The 23,692-nt window shown below is 42.3% G+C and overlaps 1 protein-coding gene across 3 annotated transcripts in view; it reads right to left on the bottom strand.

The window, feature by feature from the left end:
- Nucleotides 1-4,684: 4,684 nt before the first annotated feature.
- The window catches only part of LOC124035913 (putative palmitoyltransferase ZDHHC13), a 28,919-nt gene continuing 9,911 nt past the window's right edge, over nucleotides 4,685-23,692 (bottom strand). Inside the window, exons 1-16 of one of the 3 annotated variants that reach the window (XM_046349798.1) lie at nucleotides 14,577-14,611; nucleotides 12,752-12,874; nucleotides 12,281-12,358; nucleotides 11,334-11,478; nucleotides 11,114-11,178; nucleotides 10,781-10,943; nucleotides 10,403-10,528; nucleotides 9,975-10,108; nucleotides 9,186-9,286; nucleotides 8,423-8,547; nucleotides 8,162-8,224; nucleotides 7,852-7,945; nucleotides 7,489-7,572; nucleotides 7,225-7,382; nucleotides 6,510-6,607; nucleotides 4,685-6,184 (exon numbers count right to left, since the gene is read on the bottom strand). In XM_046349798.1, the coding sequence (XP_046205754.1) occupies nucleotides 6,049-6,184; nucleotides 6,510-6,607; nucleotides 7,225-7,382; nucleotides 7,489-7,572; nucleotides 7,852-7,945; nucleotides 8,162-8,224; nucleotides 8,423-8,547; nucleotides 9,186-9,286; nucleotides 9,975-10,108; nucleotides 10,403-10,528; nucleotides 10,781-10,943; nucleotides 11,114-11,178; nucleotides 11,334-11,478; nucleotides 12,281-12,358; nucleotides 12,752-12,843 (1,662 nt within the window). In that variant the 5' untranslated portion in view covers nucleotides 12,844-12,874; nucleotides 14,577-14,611 and the 3' untranslated portion in view covers nucleotides 4,685-6,048. Of the gene's footprint in view, nucleotides 6,185-6,509; nucleotides 6,608-7,224; nucleotides 7,383-7,488; nucleotides 7,573-7,851; nucleotides 7,946-8,161; nucleotides 8,225-8,422; nucleotides 8,548-9,185; nucleotides 9,287-9,974; nucleotides 10,109-10,402; nucleotides 10,529-10,780; nucleotides 10,944-11,113; nucleotides 11,179-11,333; nucleotides 11,479-12,280; nucleotides 12,359-12,751; nucleotides 12,875-13,151; nucleotides 13,277-14,576; nucleotides 14,612-23,692 lie in introns of those variants that run through there. The other 2 variants (XM_046349797.1, XM_046349796.1) reach the window with 2 other exon arrangements.

The following is a 23,692-nucleotide window of genomic DNA, read 5'->3' as shown; positions in this document are numbered from 1 at the left end:
CACATTTCTTAAAACGTCTTTCTCTTGCCTTACAATTATGTAAAAACACTTGACAATAGTAACTACATCACAGCATTTATCAACACAAACGATTGAGAGAGTGATGTCTATCTAGCTTATATCAACTGCACATCCCTTTCTTGTGTTCAAGGCAATGGATGAAACAGCACTGCTTCATTTGCATAAAAAGGACATTGTTGATCTAAGTGTCATCATATCAAAGTGAGCTGTATGCCAAATAACCTGGACCACCACACAGGCCTGGGTACAATACAGACGGTCGACCTATGGACGGTGTATAGGATGGGTAGACCTCAAATGACATGAATCAATTATAACCAGATGCTCTTCAAAATATATTGAAACTGACACACAATAGAATATAAGCACACCTCAAAAGAAATAAGGAGGCTTCGAGGCAAAAACATTAAGCGTCAAACAAAAGCCAACAAAATATTTAGCTAATAACATAACATCGCTCCGCATGAAAAACAAATGAGCATGAAAACGAAAACAAAAGAGGGAAGGAAAACATAATTACGTCATATTTCTATTCTGTGTTAATGTGCTGCCTGGCGAAGACAGCTACACCAACATGCCTCCAGCTGTTTTTTAAATTCATTATTAATAGGATTTAATCTGCGCTCATAAATACGCCCGTGTCATTTAAATTAACAAGGCAACGCTAATTACCAAACACATTTGCGTTAATCTATCCAAACTTCCATGTCTTGGTGCCCAAGCGCAAGTTTTTTGTAATTAAAAGTACTTAAACTGCAGGAGGCTGATGAGGGTGTGTGTACATGGATTTTTTTATTACCTGTAATGTATTTTTTGTTGTTGTGTTTAATATGGAACTCCATTAGCTACTCTACTCTTCCTGGGTCCAGGCAAAATTAAGGCAGTTATACATATTTTAAAAACATTACAAAGATTACAGAAGTCACAACATATTAAGTGTGTGACCTCGAGCCCACACGCCACTACCACATATCTACAATGCAGAAATCCATGTGTACGTGTGTTATCATGCATGTGTGTATGCATGTGTATTTTGCGTATGTTATCATGTGTGTGTATGCATGTGTCTGTGCCTTTGTGTTACTTCACAGTCCCCACTGTTCCATAAGGTGTATTTTTACCTGCTTTGAAATTCTGATTCTAGTGCTTGCATCAGTTACCTGATGTGGAAGAGATGTTCCATGTAGTTATGGCCCTATGTCGTACTGTGCGCCTCCCATAGTCTGTTTTGAACTTGGGGACTGTGAAGAGACTTCTGGTGGCATGTCTTGTTGGGTATGCAAAGGTGTCTGAGCTGTGTGCTAGTATTTTAAAACAGACAGCTCTGTACCTTCAGCTTGTCAATACCTCTTACAAAAACAAGTAATGATGAAGTCAATCTCTCTGCCATGAGATTGACATGCATGTCATTAATGTTAGCTCTCTGTGTACTTTTAAGGACCAGCAGTGCTGGCCTGTTCTGAGCGAAATGCAATTTTCCCAAGTCCCTCTTTGTGGCACCTGACCACACTATTGAACAGTAGCCCAGGTGCGAAGAAAACCAGGGCCTGTAGGACCGGTCTTGTTTTTAGTGTTGTTAAGAAGGCAGAGTAGTGCTTTATTATGGACAGACTTCTCTCCATCTTAGCTACTGTTGCTTCAATATGTTTTGACCATGACAGTTTAGTCCAGCGTTACTCCAAACAGTTAGGTCACCTGAACTTGCTCAATTTCCACATGATTAATTACGAGATGTGCAGTTGAAGCCGGAAGTTTACATACACCTTAGCCAAATACATTTAAACTCAGTTGAACAATTCCTGCCATTTAATCAGAGTAAAAAATTCCCATGTCTTAGGTCAGTTAGGATCACCACTTTATTTTAAGAATGTGAAATGTCAGAATAATAGTAGAGAGAATGATTTATTTCAGCTTTTATTTCATTCATCACATTCCCAGTGGGTGAGAAGTTTACATACACTCAATTAGTATTTGGTAGCATTGCCTTTAAATTGTTTAACTTCAGTCAAACGTTTCAGGGAGCCCTCCACAAGCTTCCCACAATAAGTTGGGTGAATTTTGGCCCATTCCTTCTGACAGAGCTGTTGTAACTGAGTCAGGTTTGTAGGCCTCTTTGCTCGCACATGCTTTTTCAGTTCTGCCCACAAATGTTCTATGGGTTTGAGGTCAGGGTGTTGTGATGGCCATTCCAGTGCCTTGACTTTGTTGTCCTTAATTATGCCATTTTGCCACAAAATTTGGAAATATGCTTTGGGTCATTGTCCATTTGGAAGACCCATTTGCAACAAAGCTTTAACTTCCTGACGTCTTGAGATGTTGCTTCAAATATCCACATAATTTTCAATTCCTCATGACGCCATCTATTTTGTGAAGTGCACCAGTCCCTCCTGCAGCAAAGCACCCCCACAACATGATGCTGCCACTCCCATGCTTCACGGTTGGGATGGTGTTCTTCGGATATAGACACTTTTGTACCTGTTTCCTCCAGCATCTTCACAAGGTCCTTTACTGTTGTTCTGGGATTGATTTACACTTTTCGCACCAAAGTACGTTCATCTCTAGGAGTCAGAACGCATCTCCTTCCTGAGCGGTATGACGGCTGCGTGGTCCTATAGTGTTTATACTTGAGTACTATTGTTTGTACAGATGAACGTGGTACCTTCAGGCGTTTGGAAATTGCTCCCAAGGATGAACCAGACTTGTGAAGGTCATTTGATTTTCCCATGATGTCAAGCAAAGAGGCACTGAGTTTGAAGGTAGGCCTTGAAGTACATCCACATGTACACCTCCAATTGACTCAAATTATGTCAATTAACCTATCAGAAGCTTCTAAAGTCATGACATTATTTTCTGCAATTACCTAAGCTATTTAAAGGCACAATCAACTTAGTGTATGCAAACTTCTGACCCACTGGAATTGTGATACAGTGAACTATAAGTGAAATAAACAATTGTTGGGAAAATGACTTGTGTCGTGCACAAAGTTGATGTCCTAACCGACTTACCAAAACTATAGTTTGTCAACAAGAAATTTGTGGAGTTTTAATTACTCCAACCTAAGTGCATGTAAACTTCTGACTTCAACTGTAGTTGAGGTTTAGTGAATGATTTGTCCCAAATACCATGCTTTTCATTTTGGAAATATTTAGTACTAACTTATTCCTTGCTACCCCATTCCAAAACCAACTGCAGCTCTTTGTTAAGTGTTGTAGTCATTTCAGTATACTGTAGTAGTTCACGTGTGGCCTTACTCAAAGCATGTCGTTAGTAAAGATCAAAAAATCAAGGGTCCTAAACAGTTACCCTCGGGAATTCCTGCTTCTGTCTGGACTATGTTTGAGAGGATTGCATTAAAGAACACCCTCTGTGTTCTGTTAGACAAGTAGCTCTTTATCCACATTATAACAGGGGGTGCAAAAGCCATAACACAAACGTTTTTCCAGCAGCAGACTGTGATCGATAACGTCAAAAGATGCACTGAAGTCTAACAAGACAGCCCCACAATCATTTTATCATCAATTTCTCTCAGCCAATCATCAGTCATTTGTGTAAGTGCTGTGCTTGTTGAATGTCCTTCCCTATTAGCGTGCTGGAAGTCTGCTGTCAATTTGTTTACTGTAAAATAGCTATAATGATGTATCTGGTCAAAAACCATTTTTTCCAGAAGTTTACTAAGAGTTGGTAACAGACTGATTGGTCGGCTATTTGAGCCAGTAAAGTTTTTTTTACTATTCTTGGGTAGCGGAATGACTTTATCTTCCCTCCAGGCCTGAGGGCACACACTTTCTAGTAGTTTTAAATTAAAGATGTGGCAAATAGCAGTGGCAATATCGTCAGCTATTATACTCAATCATTTTCCATTCAGATTGTCAGACCCCGGTGGCTTGTCATTGGTGATGGACAACAATTTTTTCACCTCTTCTACACTGACTTTACATAATTCAAAAGTACAATTCTTATCTTTCATAATTTGGTCTGTTGCACTTGGATGTGTAGCATCAGTGTTTGTTGCTGGCATGTCATCCCTAAGTTTGCTTATCTTGCCAATGAAAAAAAAGAATTCAAGTAGTTCGCTCACTGATATTGCCATCTGATTCAATGAGTGATGGAGCCGAGTTGGCTTTTTTACCCAAGGTGCACCAAAGCGTTTTACTATCATTTTTTATATCACTTATATTTGTTTCAGAGAATAGCTTAATCACAATTTCTTAATGTGCAGTAATTTTGCCAATCAGTTGGGCTGCCAGACTTAATTGCCATACCTTTTGCCTCATCCCTCAACCATACAATTTTTCAATTCAAGGGGATTTAACAGTCATTTTCTTAATGGGGGCTTACTAGTAACTGGAATAATTCATTTCATAAATGTGTCAAGTGCAGCGTCTGGTTGCGCCTCATTACACACCACAAGACCAGCAGATATTCTTTAAATCAACAACATATGAACCACTGCAAAACTTCTTGTATGACCTCTTATAAAACTATAAAGAAATGATGTCTTGAATGGCGTCTTTCTTTGGCTTCAATTTAAAGAGGTCTCAGTATACCTCATTTGTTTCATTAAAATGTCTCTAGTGGTCTGGATAACAAAGTCAATTGGGAGCCTGATTTAGTACAGGATTACCCCCAAGACAAATACCAACTTATCAATTATAACAAAAGGTAAACAAGAGGATCATTAGGTTTACTATGTCTTCACTGGGCTATGCAGGATCGATTGAAACATGAAGATGCCAATCTCTCCCGAAACAGTCGTGAGCTTTGATTTATGTACCCACAGAGTATCTAAACTCAAAAGGCTTTCTGACACCATCGTAAAAAAACAAACAAAAAAAACTTGCGTGGCTTTGTTGGAACATCCAGTGCAGTGAGTTACAATGGCACATTACTTCACGTGGTTAATGCAGAAAACAAAAACAACTAAAAAAAGCAATGGAAACAATGAATCAAATGCATACCGTGACATTTTCACAAGAACATATCACTTGATTTCTAGCTGTGGGAATGATATTCCATGAGAACACAACTTGCCTCAGCATGACTTTGGCGCTATACATTAGTTTACACAATGCTCCTAAAATAACGAAAACATCACTAATGGAGGAATAGGTATTTGGTTACGATAACACAAGACAGTTGGTCATTAATCGAAATGACTGGAAATCTCAGACTGTTGCTTTAAGGCTGAGAGAGAAGAGCATAGTGGATAGGATCGTGGATTGTTGAGTTATGGGAGATATGAGTCCAGATTCCTTGCCTTCTCCCAATAGTGAGCACTAGTTCACCCTTAAATGGATGTAAAAACACTCCATTTGTGTAACAACTGCCAACAGTCCACCATATTTCTTCCACCTGTCCATTCCTTCTAAATCCACGAGGGGGAGTGAACGAGCGCACACTTATGGGAGAGGGAATCGGAAACGGCTATGGACTTGGGTGCGTGTCCACTGTCAAGAGAGTGGCTGGATAGAAAAATCGGCATATTTAGAGGTACAGTACTACAAGACCAGTATTAGAACAAACTGCTCTAGAGAATGCACTGTATGCTCCAATCAAAAGAGTTCAGTGACTGACAAACCAATGTGAGGCTTTGCTTAAACTGTCTACAGTGTCGGTCCTTCAAATCTAAAAACTCACTTACAGCCTCTTGCGAACACTGTAAAAGACAAAAAATAAAATAAAATAAAAACATTGATAAAAAGACAACTATTTATATTAAAAAGAAAACAATGACTAACTTAATATACAATTTAAGCCATAAAGGCGAATTCAATTTGGCACAAATGATACATTTCAGATTAAAACATTTTCCCCTCATGAATATATACCAGCGTAAGGCAGCAGCAGTCTGTAGCAAAAGAAACAGATAAAATAAAGTCAGTACAACTTCCTCCATGCCATTTCCCTTTATAGTGGTGTTTCTGCACAGGCTGTCCAAAACATAGAAAATATATATTTTCTTAAATAAGCTTAATCCGTTTGGTCCAGAACGATAGTGGATCCAGGTCCTAGCTGCCCCCTGTGGTGTCAGACGATGTCGGGCTGGCCGAACATGTGGTCTCGGCCGGGTGGGTACTGCTGGGTCCAGTCGACCATGGCGGGCTTGAACAGCCCACAGCAACGCAGCTGGAAGAACGACACAAGGTTCCGCACCACACCCAAACTATGGAGGGAGAGAGAGAAATGAGAGTAACGGAGAAAGAGAGAAGCACTGGCCCACAATAGTAAATAGGTGTGAGGACATTTGTCTGTTTATTGCTTTTAGTCACCAACTAAACGGAATCGGCAGGCTAGCCTGATGAAGGTTAGCCTATCTTGTCTCGCCATCTCGTCTCAAGAAGGTCCACAATGGAAATAAGTCCCAGACTTTGTGTGTTATCCTCGATTATTTTACTCACACGTATGGCTTTTTCAAGTTTCACGTGTGCTTGTTTTTTGTGTTTTTTTTTTAAATGGTGAAATTAATCAACTAAAAGAAGACAACTTACTTGTAAGGGTTCTGTCTGAGAGAGATGGATTGTGGGAGTTTCCTCTGACGAAGCACCAGGTTTGCCATCTCTGCGTTTGTCAGGCTGTAGAACGCAATCTGTTCGGACACACAGATTCTAACTAAAACGACACTACGCCTCCAAATTGTCACATTGGCTTAAGAGTCCCTGTCGTTAAAAAAAAAAAGTATGATAATATAACGATAACTAATGCCTCCGTTGAATATTTCCTCAAAAAGACAACAGAAATAGCAGCTCTCCTCCCAGCCCGGCATCATTAAGGCAGTGAGCAGCATGGGGGACTGCCCCAGGGGAGACACTGCAGCAAGACCGCGTCAACACATCAATCATGAATAACACAAGCAGCATTTGATTCGGAGCAAATCAAAAGAAAGACACAGCGAAAACGTTGGCAGCTCGAGCAAAACGAGGAAATCAAATAGGGTTTATAGGTCGAGTGCACATAGTAATAAATGCGGTAGTTTTCTATCAGCGCGTTTCAAGACGTTATTCAAATACAACATGCCTACAGTTGTAGACGTGACGGTAGCATTGTAGCGTCATAGAGCTACTACACACACACACACACACACACACACACACACACACACACACACACACACACACACACACACACACACACACACACACACACACACACACACACACACACACACACACACACACACACACACACACACACACACACAGTTACCTGGTAGAGCTGTATGACCAGTAGTATGGAAGCCCAGGAGGTATGGAAGAAAGCTAGACAGAAGACACCCAGTACCCAGGAAGAACAGCCCACCAGGGCAGAGATGGCACCCCACACACCCTCCTCCTGGTAGTGCAGCGGACAGTGCTTTGACCAGTCTGGCAACACACACGAGAATGTCAGGCAGGAAGACAAGTACATGCGTTAAGAATGTACACAAATAAAGTGCATTTGTCTGTGTGATTAATTGAGGCAGTCACTCACACACGAGACATCCGTAGAACATCCACGCTCCCATCAGGCAGAGATAGAGGAGGAAGAGAACAAAGAAGTGGTGATTCCTGGCACCTGAAGAAGTTAAGAAGAATGGGTGGGAGAAAGAGAAGACCCAAAACTTTTGTCATTAAAACGCAAAACTCTGGCGCTGACAAGGCGGCAAATGCCGGCTGTGTATTTGTGTCGGCTAAACTTATAGGCGAATGCTGTGTTTCCAAGTGTTCAAATACTAGTCGACTGCCACGACAACGATTGCGTTCCACTACGCAACCCTATTAGTGCGTACTGAGGTTTCGTGTAGATTATCCTACAAACTGTATGTATAATTTAGGGTAGACAGAAATATATCACCGATGCAGCCATTGATCCAGATGGAGTGATGGTCCTGTTTCGCCACGCAGGCGTCACAGGAGAAGCAGTGACTGGCCCTCATAGGCTTCTTCATCTGCAGAACCGAAACACACACAAACAACAAAAAAAAAACAAAAAAAATCAACCAATCAGCATTTCTTCATATCACCACATTTCCTAACACGTGAAAGCTTGAGCAAAACATATTTGTTAATTGGGAGGTCATGAGTATCCCTCCATCTCGCTAATAGCGATGGTTGAGTAAACACGTTGGAATGGAACTGGCCTACTTGTGGTCCTTGTGACTTACCATACAGGAAGTGCAGAAGATACTGGGGTCCAAGCAGCCCGCCTCTGCCAGCAACACCACATTCTGGAGGCGACACAGAAGACCAACACGATCCATCACATCCATGTCATTTAAGTAGATTGGCAGCCATGTCACATGCCAACGTCCCCTCCAGCCAGACCAGGGTAAATGTTGACCTGTCCATAATGGTTTTCTACCAGTCTTTTAAAAACAAAAACAACAGTGATAGAACAACGCCTCTCCCGATGTCCTGCTCCTTACCATCTTTTTCTCTTCCTCAGTTGCCTTGACGATGCCGGGGTCAGTCCGACAGGAGCGGAGGTAGTAGTAGAGCAGAGCCGTGGCGTTGACAGTGAACAACACCTGTACCGTGGCACTGGGACCATGTAGGGAGACGGGTTGAGGACATAACGTCGCACCACATACAGTAGGTGCATTCTAATCATACCCTGGAAGTCATCTTCTACCTGATAATTCAATTGCACCCACCCAGTGTCCCAGGACTAAATAGGTCCCTGATTGGAGGGGAAGAATGAGATGTTTTTTATTTTTTTTATTTTAAAAAACTGACTGCGGTCCAGATTAGAATTTTATGGGTATGAAACATTAACTACTTTAACACCTAATCCATGATACTGGACTGAGATGGACGTGGTACAAGGATGTGGTTACAAGAGCGTGGTGCAGCGGTAGTGCTGCAGCCTCTCAAGCACATAGCAGCATGGGTAGAAAATACCACCCAAACCCTATACTTTAGTACTGTCTGCCCTGCACCCCGCCATCTGATAAAATACGCAAGGAGAAAGGAGCTCCAGTGCTCCTTCAAAAAAAGAAGAAAAATAAAGAGATGGACTTAGTTAGGCTGGACTAGGAAGGTCTGGACTGAACTAGACGAGATTGACATGGACTAGGACAGTCAATGACAGGGGAGCTTTTTAGTGTTGATTCAGTACAGTGTTACATGCTGGGTAAGTACAGAATGTAGAGTGCTGCGCTGGGTTGGAGGCCCTGTGTTAAAGGATATCAGGCAGGAAGCACAGGCACCAGGTGACCAGCATCCAGAAGACTGATGCCATAAGAGTTGTAGCAGGAACCAGCGACTGCAGGGCCGGGCTCGCCAACTGCCTGTAAGTGTACACACACACACACACCACACTTATTATTGTACACATTATAATATTGTTTCAACTGTTTGCCCGAGTGGCGCAGCGGTCTAAGGCACTGCATCTCAGTGCAAGAGATGTCACTACAGTCCCTGGTTCGAATCCAGGCTGTATCAAATCCGGCCGCGATTGGGAATCCCATAGGGCGGCACCCAATTGGCCCAGTGTCGTCCGGGTTTGGGTTTGGCCGGGGTAGGGCCAAATAAGAATTTGTTCTTAACGGACTTGCCTAGTTAAATAAAAGGTTACCGGACTTGCCTAGTTAAATAAAAGGTTACATTTCAAATGTAAATGTTAAAAAATATCAGTCTTGTATGAAAAATGAGTTTCCCCATAAGTGCTCCTAGAAAGTACATCTACTTAATGAGCAGTCACGTCAGCAAACAACTGCCCAGGGAGATTTGACAGAACCAAGCACGGACAGTATGACTAAAAGCAGGCTACTAGAGTCAGTACGTGAGCGCCATCTTGCGGAGGTCCCTAGTAATACCAACAGAGCTCTAGACATGGGGTGCACTGCGCATCTCTCAATGCATCTCAGTTAACTAGGAGTTGAAGTACACTCATAACAGTTGACCAACCCGTACTACTGTGATGCCGCGTGATCTTGTCTACTGGATTGACCACGGGCGGCCAATGTGCATTCTCACCGTTGAGCCAGGTTGACCACAGCCATCACACAGGCCAGCAGAACCCCTTTCAGCAGCCAGGATTCTGAGCTCAAGTCGGCTATCGCTCCCACACTGCCCAGCACAGCAACGCAGAACATAAACTGAAGACACACCTAGAGAGAGACAAGAGCAGAGAGAGAAGTAAATCACTTAAATAATCTTTACTGAAGAGAAATACAAAATAGTAATTTCAACCACAATGTGAAGAAAACTGCAGCGTTGGCATCCGTTTTAAGCCAAGGTTAATCATTGTTCTCCCTCATGCTGTCGCACACGCACACACGATACTGGAAATATGGGTCAAGATCTCTCATAGGCATTTGTTGAGCATATGAAAGTGTAGTGCCCCACACCCTGTGTGTTGAAGTAACGTAGGCAGAGGAAAAGTGTGTGTGTGGTGTCCATACCCTGTACCGGTTAACTAGGCGCAGGCAACGGGAGCTGGAGCGTATCCTCTCCTGCTTGACGTGGTTGAGCATGTGGACGAGCAGGGGGCTGTGCACCTGGTGGGCCAGGTCTATGGGAGTGTCACCCTGAGGAGACAAACACAACACAGTCACAATCCTTAGTGAACCTCACACACTATAGTCCATTGTATTCACGATAGCGAATAAATACGCACATGTTAATCTTTCTAATACGCCAACACGTGTATCTCAGAGACTTCCATGTTAGTAACATCCCGAGTATGATGCAAGCATCAATTTAGTCTATGCTTTTATAATCCCCCCCCAGGAGCTCACATTTATGATAGGATTAATTAGTGTGTGTACGGGAGATCTCACGTTGGCGTTCTCGGCATCCACGCTAGCCCCGGCCTCCAGCAGGATGTGGGCGGCGTCTACGTTTCCCGCCAGCACGGCACAGTGCAGCGGAGAGTTCCTGTTCACTTTGTCCACCGCACTCACCGACGCATTGCACTTCATCAGGAAGTTAGTGGGCTCGGGCCTGCAGTCAATGATTGGTTTATTGACTTCAGATCTCCCCGCCCCTAACCATGACCTTTCTTAGTAGTACCTTACCAAAAAAAGCCTAATAGGCCAGTTATTGAGGACATATGTCATTGTAAGCATACATGGAAAAGAAACCAATAATCATTGGGTTGCAGGGAAACGTACCCAATGATTTTCTGTGCTGCCAACATCAGGGGTGTCTGCCCATTTGAGTCAGGAAGGTCAACTTCCTACAACAGCAAAAAAATTATATATAAAAAAAAAGGGCCCTGTTAGACTGAAGAGGGTGAATAAAGGAGAAAGGATGAGAAAGCACAAGAATAAAAGAGAAGGAGAGTGTGTGGCTGAGAGAGAAAAAGAGCGAGCGAAAGAGAAAGAGTCTCACTTGTCCCTTAGCCATGAGGTAGGCTGCTATGGGCATGTGTTGGAAGAGGATTGCCAGATGCAGGCTGCGGTAGCCCTCCCCGTCGGCCACAGATGGGTCGGCTCCGTACCGCAGCAGCTGGATCACCATGGAGAGGTGGCCTTGCCTGTACACAGACAACCATACATAAAGTCACCAAACCAAATATTGGCACACTTACTTCTTCAATGGAGCTGAATGTTCTGCTTTTTTCTTCTTTTCAAAAGTGGATGAATTACTATGTTAACCCTGTAAGCACCTACAACTTACCACAATGAGATAAATAGAGCACCACGGTACGAGTCACAATACCCATTAAACCTTGCAGTCGACCATTCATTTTTCCCCATAGGGGATTTTTAGAGACACTTAAAATAAGGGCCAAGTTTCGTGTAGGCTCACCCTGGCGTGACGTTTTGATAACCGTGCAAATCTCTCTAGGACGAGGTGACTTATCAATATATTCCACCTGTATTTACCCCCCAAAAATGAAATGCTGATTGGCTACTAATGTGGTTATCAAAACATCACGCCGGGGTAAGCCTACACGAAACACAGCCCTTATATTAAGCACTTCTAAAGTCCCATATGGGGAAAATGAATGGTTGGGAAAACTAATTGGAACAATTTCCCTGTTTGGCTCTATTACACAGTAAATGAGATCACTTGCCTCCGACCAAATTCATTTGAAAAATTCAGTCCAGGCCATTTTTTACTTTGAAGTGAAAAATAATCATTTCAGTTTATTGTCTTGGTCGTATGAAGTCGTAAATCAAACAAGTACACTTGTGAACGTCGCAAGTTTTCTATTTAAACTTATCCGAGAAGAAATAGTAAATCATATAAGGGTGCCAATATATTTGACCGAAACTGTAATGGTGGATAGAGAGGGAGAGAGGGGTGACCTTGCCAACCAACAAAGCAATTACCTTATGGCCCAATGCAGGGGTGTGGAGTTCAGGTCACCACCTAGCTGGTCTATGACGGCCCCTTTGGATATATAATACCTATGAAAGAGTATTGAAAGGACATGTTAAAAATACACTTACCAATGTCTTTGCACAGGAATATTCACGTTTAGCATGGGCTCCTCTTTGGGAATGACGTATGATTGTTGTTTGTAAGAAAAAAAAGTCAACATTCAAAATCTAAAACTATACAGTCCTAACCAAATAAAATAGTATCGGTCACATACAACAGTTAGAATACTGTATATACACATATTAGATGAGTAATGCAAGATGTGTAAACATGATTAAAAAGTGACTAGTGTTCCATTTATTAAAGTGGCCAATGATTTCAAGTCTCTCTGTGCTAGTGATGGATATTTAACAGTCTGATGGCCTTGAGATAGAAGCTGTGCTGCACAACCAGACATGTGTTTGATGTAGAGCCCTTACTTGACCACCTCTGCGTGGTTGTTGATGGCTGCCCAGTGTAGGAGGGAGACATTCTCCTTGTCAGGCTGCCTCACATTGTAACCAGCCTCCATCAGTTCCTTACATCGGTCCAGGATACCAAACCTAGAATCCAAGCATGGGGGTAAAAGATATTGAAAAATCGATTCACTCGCACAAAGAAAACATCTTTCTGTCCATCCCTGGAAGGTGTACTGGAATATAAACATGAATCAAAAGGAGAACCTTTTGAACAATAAACAAGGTTTCCATTTTTCCAACTTGACAGAAATCTACAACACTAGGGGTCAGTATCTAGTCCTGCTCATAAATTGATGCCATGGCTTTTTTGCATTTGGTCAGAAAAGTTATGCTAGTTATTATCATGCATGACTACAATTACATGGTCTGGTTGGAGAACAGAAATGTTGAGTTTGAGAGAGAAGTTGCTGGAGAGATTTGGTTGGTAGAGCATGGCGCTTCCAACCCCAGGGTTGTGGGTTCGATTCCCATGGGGACCAGTATGACAATGTATACACTCACTACTGTAAGTACACCAGAAAAATATAGCTGTTTTATTCTGATTTAGCTGAGAATTACATTGATAAGGCATACATCTATCCCTTTTTCCTGTGCCATCCAAATGTTGTTAGCTAGCTGGCCAGGTAAATTGACTAAAGTAGGTCGTTTGTTATCAAACCAGAAACTCGTGGCTCGCTAGTAGTTTACAACGGCCTGATGTTTACAACATGGCTTATAAAATGTGCGCCAATTCGCGTATAAAGGGAAGATGGTACAGTAGCTCTGGTAATATAGAACAACACGTTTGAGTGGTTTGGGCTAGAAAAAAAAAACAATCAGTTTTAAGTTATGTGAAAGCGCAAGCATGACTGTCACGGTGCTCCGTTTTTCCTCTTTGGCAGTGGCATTTAGAGACTGCGTGACAGCGATGTCAGTCTGGCCTGTATGTTCTTACAGGCAAACTAAAAAAAGTATCCACTTCGCTCCAATAATTAAGCAAATGGAACAGAAACCCCATCACTCTGCACACCGCAGCTTGTCATCACGGCTAAATAACATTTTAAAACTGATGGAGGCGTTCAGAAACAACGGACGGAGAGAAGCAGCTGAGTAGCCAGTGTGGTTAGGGATGGAGCTGGCGTTATATATGATGGAGAACTCATTCTGAATGACATCACGTTCTGAACTCTGTTTGATATTCTATTTGTAATACGCATAAGGTTGCATTCTGTGCTCAGGTCATTCAATTTTGATACGAGAAACACACCATAATTTGTTGGTATCAAGGGGATTCGATTAAGCCGACCCGGGTGGGCGTAGTTCGCACCGAGTGAAAAGTGGTTGCATTCGTTTTTGAAATGGGCTACCTGCCATGAGCCGGGTGCCCTGTTCGACGGCAAAGTCGGCTTAAAACAAAGGTGATGTAGGTTCTGTAGGTTCTGTGGATTCTGTGTTGTCACATGCAAAAGTGATTGCTTTTGATAAAAACACAATCTGCCTTCACAATAAAAACTACACTAAACAAAAAGATAAACGCAACATGTAAAGTCCCATGTTTCAGGCGCAGAAATAAAAGATTGCAGAAATGTTCCATACACACAATTAACTTCAGGCACAACTGTGTTTACATTTCTCCTTTGCCGAGATAATCCAGACACCTGACAGGTGTGGCATATCAAGAAGCTGATTAAACAGCATGATCATTACATGACTGCCACTAAAATGTGCAGTTTTGTCAAACACAGTTGAGGGAGCGTGCAATTGGCATGCTGATGTAACAGTATAACTTTACGTCTGTCGCCCCTACCTTGGCGCGAAACAGGGACGCTCTGCACACGTCAACAGTCACCTTCGAAGCATCGTTACCCATCGCTCCACAAAAGCCGCGGGGGGAACTACTACTTCAAGGTCTCAGAGTAAGTGACGTAACCGATTGAAACGCTATTTAACTAAGCTAGGCGTTTCAAATCTGTTACACTGACTGCAGAAATGTCCACCAGAGCTGTTGCCAGATAATTCAATGTTCATTTCTCTACCATAAGCCACCCCCAACAACATTTGAGAGAATTTGGTATAAGCTACGGACATTTTTTCGATGGCAATTTCAATGCACTGTGACAAGATCCTGAGGCCCATTGTCGTGCCATTCACCTCATGTTTCAGCATGATAATGCACAACCCCGTGTCGGAAGGATCTGTACATAATTCTTGGAAGCTGAAAATGTCCCAGTTCATCCATGGCCCGGATACTCACCAGACATGTCACCCATTGAGCATGTTTGGGATGCTCTGGATTGACGTGTACGACAGCGTGAACCAGTTGGCGCTAATATCCAGCAACTTCACAGCCATTGAAGAGGGGGACAACATTCCACAGGCCACAATCAACAGCCTGATCAACTCTACGCAAAGGAGATGTCGGCTCTTTCGACTCATTTTGTTAACTTGAGTCAGTAATACCCAGAGCACGCAGGACCCTCTGCCGATGAACTGAAAACGAGAAAGAGTCGCTCTCGTTGACCATAGCGAGCTTATTAGAGCAGTCATTTGTGACAGACTTATAAACGTCCCTTAAAACAACGTTTGTTGATTGTTAGTTATACAATTATTTCTTGATACATTTCAAACGAGATCTAGTTGTGGGCGCAAACGGACTAGATTGTGAACGACTCTTCACGGAATGCATTACTTGACAGCCATGAGGGTGATAAAGTAGCCTGACGACTCCAGCACAACTCCAAAACCGTTCAAAAAAATGCCCGGAACCAATGCCCGGTAGTGAATGAAGTCAAATGCGTCAGACGCTTCAAATTAAAAAGCACGTTTATTTTTCCTTGCGTCTGCGCAAGTTGGTAAAGTGAGCGCATAAATTGCAAAGAAAAGACAGTTTGTGCATTGTCATGTCTGGAATTGTGACATGTATAGTTAAATGTCTATTTAGTGTTGAAAAGTTTAGTTGCCAATAATACACATTTGAAAACAATAACTTTACGCCTGCCTCCGATTTTCGAGCACAGCCATATAGCCTGCAGGCTACGGCTGGGAAACTCCAGGAACTCCGTTCAAGAGAGAATACTGTTATGTAGAAAGAACGAGACTAGCTAAACTCTTTGTAACCTGCTAGGGTGTAATAGCTACAACTCTCCTCCTTACAACCTGAGCCAACATAACAGAAGGCAGTTTAGGTGGCTCTGTAGGTCATAAGGTGAGTCCAAAGGAACACACAACAATAATTCAAAGGGGCTGCATAGCAAACAACTGTTTATTATGGATTCGTATGACAATTCAATTGGCAAACGCTACGCAGTGTATGGGAATTGATGCTCTACTCTCGCACCAAAATTTACTCTGCTGACAGTGTCTTTTCCGTGGGATTTCGGCTTCACGCTAAGTTCTTCCGCTGCCGTTGTTCGTCACATACTTCTCATTGTGGAGAACAAACTAACGTCCGTGGGCGTGGCGTAGCGTTTGGCCGGAACAAGGAGTCTGGGCCTGCGGTCCAAGTGCAAAGTAGAAAGGCCTTGGCCCTAAACCCTCAGCCGTTGAACCCTCAACCACCTCCCCGGATATTGTGGTAAATGCTCTACAACAAAGCTTTGTGTCCGACAAGCTTTCTCTGCCCTGAACACCTCAAAAAAAAAGGTAATGTGGTTTGGAAGAAGAAGAATGCCCCTCTCCCCACGGGTGTGATTACTACCTCTGAGGGTTGAGAGCTTGAGGTAGTCACCTCATACAAGTACTTTGGAGTATGGCTAGATGGTACACTGTCCCTTTCTCAGCACAATCTAGACTTGGATTAATTTATCCTAATCGCTCCTCTTTCACTCCAGCTGCCAAACTAACCCTGATTCAGGTGACCATCCTACCAATGCTAGATTACAGAGAAGTAATTTATAGATTGGCAGGTAAGGGTGCTCTCCAACGGCAAGAAGTTCACCCGTCGGCCATCAGATTAGCTACAAATACTCCTTATAGGACACATCACTGCACTCTATACTCCTCTAAACTGGTAATCTCTGTAAACCGTCACAAGACCCAGTGGTTGATGCTTATTTCTAAAAGCCTCTTAGGCCTCACTGCCACTTAACTGAGATATTTACTGCAGCCATCATCCTCCACATTCAACACCCGTTCTGCCAGTCACATTCTGTTAAAGAGGTCCCCAAAGCACACACATCCCTGGGTCGCTAGTCTTTTCAGTTCGCTGCAGCTAGAGACTGGAACGAGCTGCAACAAACACCCAAACTGGACCCATTTTGTCTCCATCTCTTCATTCAAAGACTCAAAATCATGGACACTCTTACTGGCAGTTGTGGCTGCTTTGCGTGATGTATTGTTGCCTCTACCTTCTTGCCCTTTGTCTGTGCCCAATAATGTTTGTACCATATTTTGTGCTGCTACCATCTTGTGTTGTCATGTGTTGTTGCCTTGCTATGTTGTGGTCTTAGGTCTCTGTAGTGTTGTCTCGGCCTGGTGTGTGTTTTGTCCTATATTTGTAATTTTTAATCCCAGCCTGTCCCCACAGGAGGCCTTTTGGAAGGCCGTCATTGTAAATGAGAATTTGTTATTAACTGACTTGCCTAGTTAAATAAAAAGGTTGAATAAAAAGACATTTTACATCGTAATCTGAGTGTACCTTAAAATGTCCCTTGCCCAAGCGAGGGAGAGTGATGATTGCCTCTCCAATGTCCTTGATGGAAATCTTGAAGTTGAGCCTATAAAAACAACTTTAAAAACTAAAAAAAGCTATTGATGTACCTAGCAAGCACTCAGGTAGCTAGCTATAGTTACCCATAGCTGGCTAGCTAGATTCATAGTTTGGTCATTTATTCCAATACATTTCTGAATTCCCCCAAAATATGTTTATGAAGCTAGCTATCTATGTTTTATAGGCTCCTCACTAGGAGCCTCACATTGAGCGTCATTCGTTTGCCAACGCCAAAAAAATCAATGTCATCTATGTATATTTTTTAGCAAGCTAGCGTTGTAAGTTTGTCTCACATGCCGAATATGAAGCAGTGTTGATAAAATGACACTTCGCGGCCAACTGAGTTTGACACGCAACTACAATTTGCATTGAATAGTGGGTCATATCAACCCCGCAAGTGATTAAATTCCATTTGAATTGGTCACATGGGCTGGACATGCTGAGAGAGGAGTTTCGGATTGGTCTTTGGTGTATCATCAGCTTCACCACAGTCTGGAACTTCACTTCCTGATCACAGTCCACACCAAGTTTGCCCCCGACTGGTGCATTGGCCTAATCAAGCAGCGCTTCAGAAAGAGTGAACACTGTCTGAGATTGCTGGTGTTGTGAAGGAGAGCACTGTGACAGGGGTTAACATCCCACAGCTGATTGGACTGGAGGATGGTACGGTGCTGGTGGAAAGCTATGGCTGGCATCAACACCTGACTCCGTACTTCAGGCCGCTGCCACAGATCAAGCAGTACCAGCACATCAGGTGAATATCATTTTCATTGCATGACATTATTCTTCTTACCTAAACTTGGAAGGTGAATTGATGTTGTGCAGGGTAGTAAATGTCTTCAGATTTGTAGATTTTATTCCCTGTTTTACAGGTTCGCGGCTCTGGTGCCTATTGTTGACATACTGCAACAATCTCATGTGACCGTATTAAATGTCCACCACACAAATATATGCCGCATGTATCTGTTTATGCATCGTACATGTGCACCTCACTCCAGGTTTCAACTCATGGCCTCATCACATTGTATACTGTTACACACTTATGTATGGAATACTAAGTAATGTACTTTCTACTCCATACATTGTCCCGGACACCCAAAAGTACTCGTTACATTTTGACAGGAAAATTGTCCAATTCACACACATCAAGAGAACATCCCTGGTCATCCCTACTGCATCTGATCTGGCGGACCCACTAAACACAAATGCTTAGTTTGTAAATTATGTCTAAGTGCTGGAGTGTGCCCCAGTCTATCCGTCAAGAAATTTAAAAAGGAATTTGACAATTTAGTACTTTTTCCACCACTGGATGTGGCTGGGGGTTGTAGCATTTATTTCACATGACCCATTAATTTTAGACAAGTGTGTCTGAGTAAGCACCATCTAATATTTTTATCTGGACACTTTGTTAACCTGGAATTGTTCCCTTATTGTAGGCTACTACTACTTTTAGTCTTAATCTTTACTTCGCTACTCACTGTTTAGTACATGACCTTCACATGTGAATCCTTAAAGAGATGGGTGGGGATGGCTTAAGAGGGTGTGAACAATGCTTAATGGTGTAGACAAAGGAGAACTCTCCAGTAGGTACGAAAACATTCAAAGGCCCTTTTCTCAAAAGTGAGTTTACAAGTTTATCAACTTTCAAATCAGAATTACTTCCATTGTTCCTAAAAAAAAGCAGTGTATGATAGCTACAAAATGGTATGTCTCTACTTTTTTCAAATGTAAAAAAATATATATTTCAAATTTTGCTACACAAGACCTTTTTTGAGCCGGTCAGTCACATATTTGATCAAAGTTGTTCACTCGCTCCCTCGAGCTAAATCGAGGGCAATGTTTGTAAATTGGACCACCACTTAAGATGGCAAGCAAAATGTTTCTGGTTTAGACAGCGATTCCCCAGAGGGAAAGTGGCTAGCAAGAGGGCTGAGGGGGTAACGAAGGCAGAGGGGGTAAAAATAACGTGATTAGACCAAAACCCCACAAATGATTTGTTCTCGAGTTCGAGTTAGTTGAGCAGAGGCTGTGCATATTTTGGTTCTACAAAGCTGTGTCCATCATAACATTCAATAATCAATTAATTGCAGTCATTCTTGCACCATGCAATCAATTATCAGTTCTAAACCAGTGGCGACTCCTCAGAGGAAGGGGAGAACCATCTTCCTCAGCGAATTTCTTAAATATATATTTTTTAGATTTAAACTATAAATATATTCACATCACCAAATAATTTATTAAAACACTGTTTTGCAATGAAGGGCTACAGTAGCCTCAACAGCACTCTGTAGGGTAGTACCATAGGGAGAGAGCACGCTATATTTCATATTATTTTTTCCCCCTCACTTTCATTTACTTAGCTAGCGAATGCAGCCAGCTAGTTTAGCCTACTCAAACAGTTGATATTTATATCATTTAAAAGCTTACAAACAAGATTGTCAAACTATTTTACAATTTCTTAAATTATACATTTACCTCAATGTCAGTTGTAGTATCCAATAATGTGTGAACTTATATTCGCATATGTTTTAGCTTAGACCTTATTTTCCATTATTTGAGGTTTTGTGTTGTGCCCGCAATCGGTTGAGGCATCATGCTCTTTAATACAGGATGGGTGTCATGTTTTGGCTGATAAAATTGAAATTTCGACTTTCAAATGGTGTCACGATTCTTGGAGGTCGACGTCAGAGAATGTTGACTTGAATGGGAATAGGTGTTTTAAAATTATAATGTCCATCTTCCATAGGAAAGCTATTGAAATATTGAAAAAAAGAGACATGACCATTTAAAAAGTTGACATTCAACGGTGGGTGGACCGTAATTGTGGTAGTAATTAGAAGTTAAAATGTCAATCATTTAAAGAAAGTCAAGGACTGCTAAATCCTATTTAAATAGGCAGGTTTCCATTGACACAGGTTTATTCTACAAAGCAATGTGGCAAAGAAAAGCATTGCGACATGGAAACGGCAGATATAGACTACACAATGCATTTGAAACATATTCAGACCAAGACTTTTTCCACATTACAGCCTTATTCCAAAATGGATTAAATACAAATCCTCATGTGTGTAGATGAGGGAAAAAAATACAATTTAATCCATTTTAGAATAAAGGTTGTAATGTAACAAAATGTGGAAAAGGTCAAGGGGTCTGAATACTTCCCGAAGTTCCACTCAACATTTAATTCTAAATGCCTACTGCTGCTAAAGCCATTTTTCCAACTATAAAAATAATGTTTTTTTGCAGGACAAGTATTGTGCTGACTTTCAAGAATGCCTGTATTGCTTCGGGTTGCTTTTTTTGGTTGTCTGGGAAGTTTCATCGTCCAATTATTTCAGGGTGCAAAGTTTCACCATGGCATGGAGCATTGTGATACGCTAGTAGATGAGAATTATTAGAATGTCAAATATTAGTAAATGATTGCATTTTATCAATGCTGGCTTTTGCGAGCTAACAGACAAGAAATAGATACAGTGCCTTCAGAAAGTATTCATACCCCTTGACTTGGTCCACATTTTGTTGTGATACAATTTGAAATCAGGCTGTATTTTTTTTTTTCCTTTCACCCACTACACACAATACCCCACAATGACAAAGTGCAAACATGTTTTTAGTCATACCCCTGACTCAATACTTTGTAGAAACACCTTTAGCAGCGATTACAGCTGTGAATATTTCCGGGTAAGTCGAAGAGCTTTTCTCATCTGGATTGTGCAACTTTTCCCCTATATTCTTCGCAAAATTCTGTCAAATTGGTTGTTGATCATTTCTAGACAACCATTTTCAGGTCTTGACATAGATTTTAAGTCAAAACTAACTCAGTCACTCATTCACTGTCTTCTTGGTAAGTAGGCAACTGCAGCGTAGATTAGGCCTTGTGTTTTAGGTTATTGTCCTGCTGAAAGGTCAATTCATCTCCCAGTGTCTGGTGGAAGGCAGACTGAACCAGGTTTTCCTCTAGGATTTTGCATGTACTTAGCACAATACCATTTCACCCTGAACACTTCATAACTTAACTATGACAAGCATACCCATAATATGATGCAGCCACCACTATGCTTAAAAATATGGAGAATGGTACTCTGTAATGTATTGGATTTGTCCCAAACATTCATTTTATTTAGGACAAAAATATAATTGCTTTGCTACATGTTTTGCAGCATTACTTTAGTGCCTTGTTGCAAACAGGATGCATCTTTTGGAATATTTGTATTCTGTACAGGCTTCCTTCTTTTTACTCTGTCAATTAGGTTAGTATTGTGGAGTAACTACAATCTTGTTGATCCATCCTCAGTTCTCCCATCACAGCCATTAAGCGCTGTAACTGGTTTAAAGTCACAGCCTCATGGTGAAATCTCAGAGCGGTTTCCATCCACTCCCGAAACCGAGTTAGGAAGTACACCTGTATCTTCGTAGTGACTGGGTGTATTGATACACCATCCAAAGTGTAATTAATAACTCCACCATGCTCAAAGGGATATTCAATGTCTGCTTTTTATTTTTTTACCCATCTACCAATAGGTTCCCTTCTTTGCGAGGCATTGGCAAACCTCCCTGTTCTCTATGGTTGAATCAGTGTTTCAATTTCACTGCTCGACTGAGGGACCTTGCATACAATTGTGTATGTGTGTGGTACAGAGATGCGGTAGTCATTCATGTTACACCCTATTATTGCACACAGAGCGAGCCCATGGAACTTGAGTCCTGTTCAATGACTACAGCTCAGTTTAACACCATAGTGCCCTCAAAGCTCATCACTTAACTAAGGAACCTGGGACTAATTGCCTCCCAACTGGATCCTGGACTTCCTAATGGGCCGACCCCCAGGTAAGGGTAAGCAACAACACATCTGCCACGCTGATCCTTAACACGGGGTCCCTCAGGGGTGCGTGCTTATTCCCCTCCTGTACTCCCTGTTCACCCACGACTGCGTGGCCAAGCACGATTCCAACACCATCATTAAGTTTGCCGACAACAACAGTAGTAGGCCTGATCACAAACAATGATGAGACAGCCTATAGGGAGGAGGTCAGAGACCTGGCAGTGTGGTGCCAGGTCAACAACCTCTATCTCAACGTGATCAAGACAAAAGGAGCTGATCGTGAACTACAGGAAAAGGAGGGCTGAACAGGCCCCCATTAACATCAATGGGGCTGTAGTGGAGCAGGTCGAGAGCTTAAAAGTTCCTTGGTGTCCACATCACCAAAAAATGATCACGGTCCAAACACACCAAGAGTAGTAAAGAGGGCACAGCAACGCCTATTCTCCCTCAGGAGACTGAAAAGATTTGGCATGGGTCCTCAGATCCTCAAACGGTTCTACAGCTACCCAGACTATTTGCATTGACCCCCCCACTACTCACAGCAGTTTATCTATGCAGTCACTTTACTCCCTACCTACACATACATATTACCTCAATTACCTTGACTCTGTACCGGTACCCCCTGTATATAGCCTCATTACCGTAATTTCTGGACTATTAAGCGCACCTGAATATAAGCCGCACCCACTGAATAAAAAAATATATATGTATTTTGTACATAAATAAGCCGCACGTCTATAAGCCGCAGGTGCCTACTGGTACATTGAAACAAATGAACTTTACACAGCCTTTAAACTAAACACGGCCTGTAACAAAAAAAAGCCCCAAAAAATAGCAGTAAACAGTAGCCTACCAAGAAAGTCATTGGTCACTATCTTCCTCCTCCTGTGCACTGAAACCACTGAAGTCATCTCCTTCGGTGTCGGAGTTGAATAGCCTCAGAATTGCTTCATCTGATGTTGGATCGTTTTACATTTACATTTACATTTAAGTCATTTAGCAGACGCTCTTATCCAGAGTTTATTGTCGCTCTACCCCGCTGAGCTCATGCTGCCCCTTCAACACGCAGCAGTCCAGCCTTTCGAAACCCGTTGATGATAGTGGATTTTTTGACAATGCTCCAAGCTGTCAGGACCCACTGGCAGGCCTGACCATAAGATGCTCTTCGCATGCGGCCCGTTTTAGTGAAGGATTTCTCCCCACTTGTCATCCAAGCCTCCCACTGAACACGGAGCGCCACCTTGATGGGAAGTTTGAGCGTGCTCGATTTACGTCACATGATGTGACGGTGCTCAGTTCTTTAGCGACATGAATCTTGTGAAAGCGGGAAAAATCCATAAATTAGCCACGTCATTGTATAAGCCGCAAGGTTCAAAGCCTGGGAAAAAAGTAG

This window comes from Oncorhynchus gorbuscha, linkage group LG05 (genome assembly GCF_021184085.1).
Source record: "Oncorhynchus gorbuscha isolate QuinsamMale2020 ecotype Even-year linkage group LG05, OgorEven_v1.0, whole genome shotgun sequence".
NCBI lineage: Eukaryota > Metazoa > Chordata > Actinopteri > Salmoniformes > Salmonidae > Oncorhynchus > Oncorhynchus gorbuscha.
The sequence above is the reverse complement of the archived record's forward strand: the minus strand, read 5'-3'. Positions and strand labels throughout refer to the sequence as shown.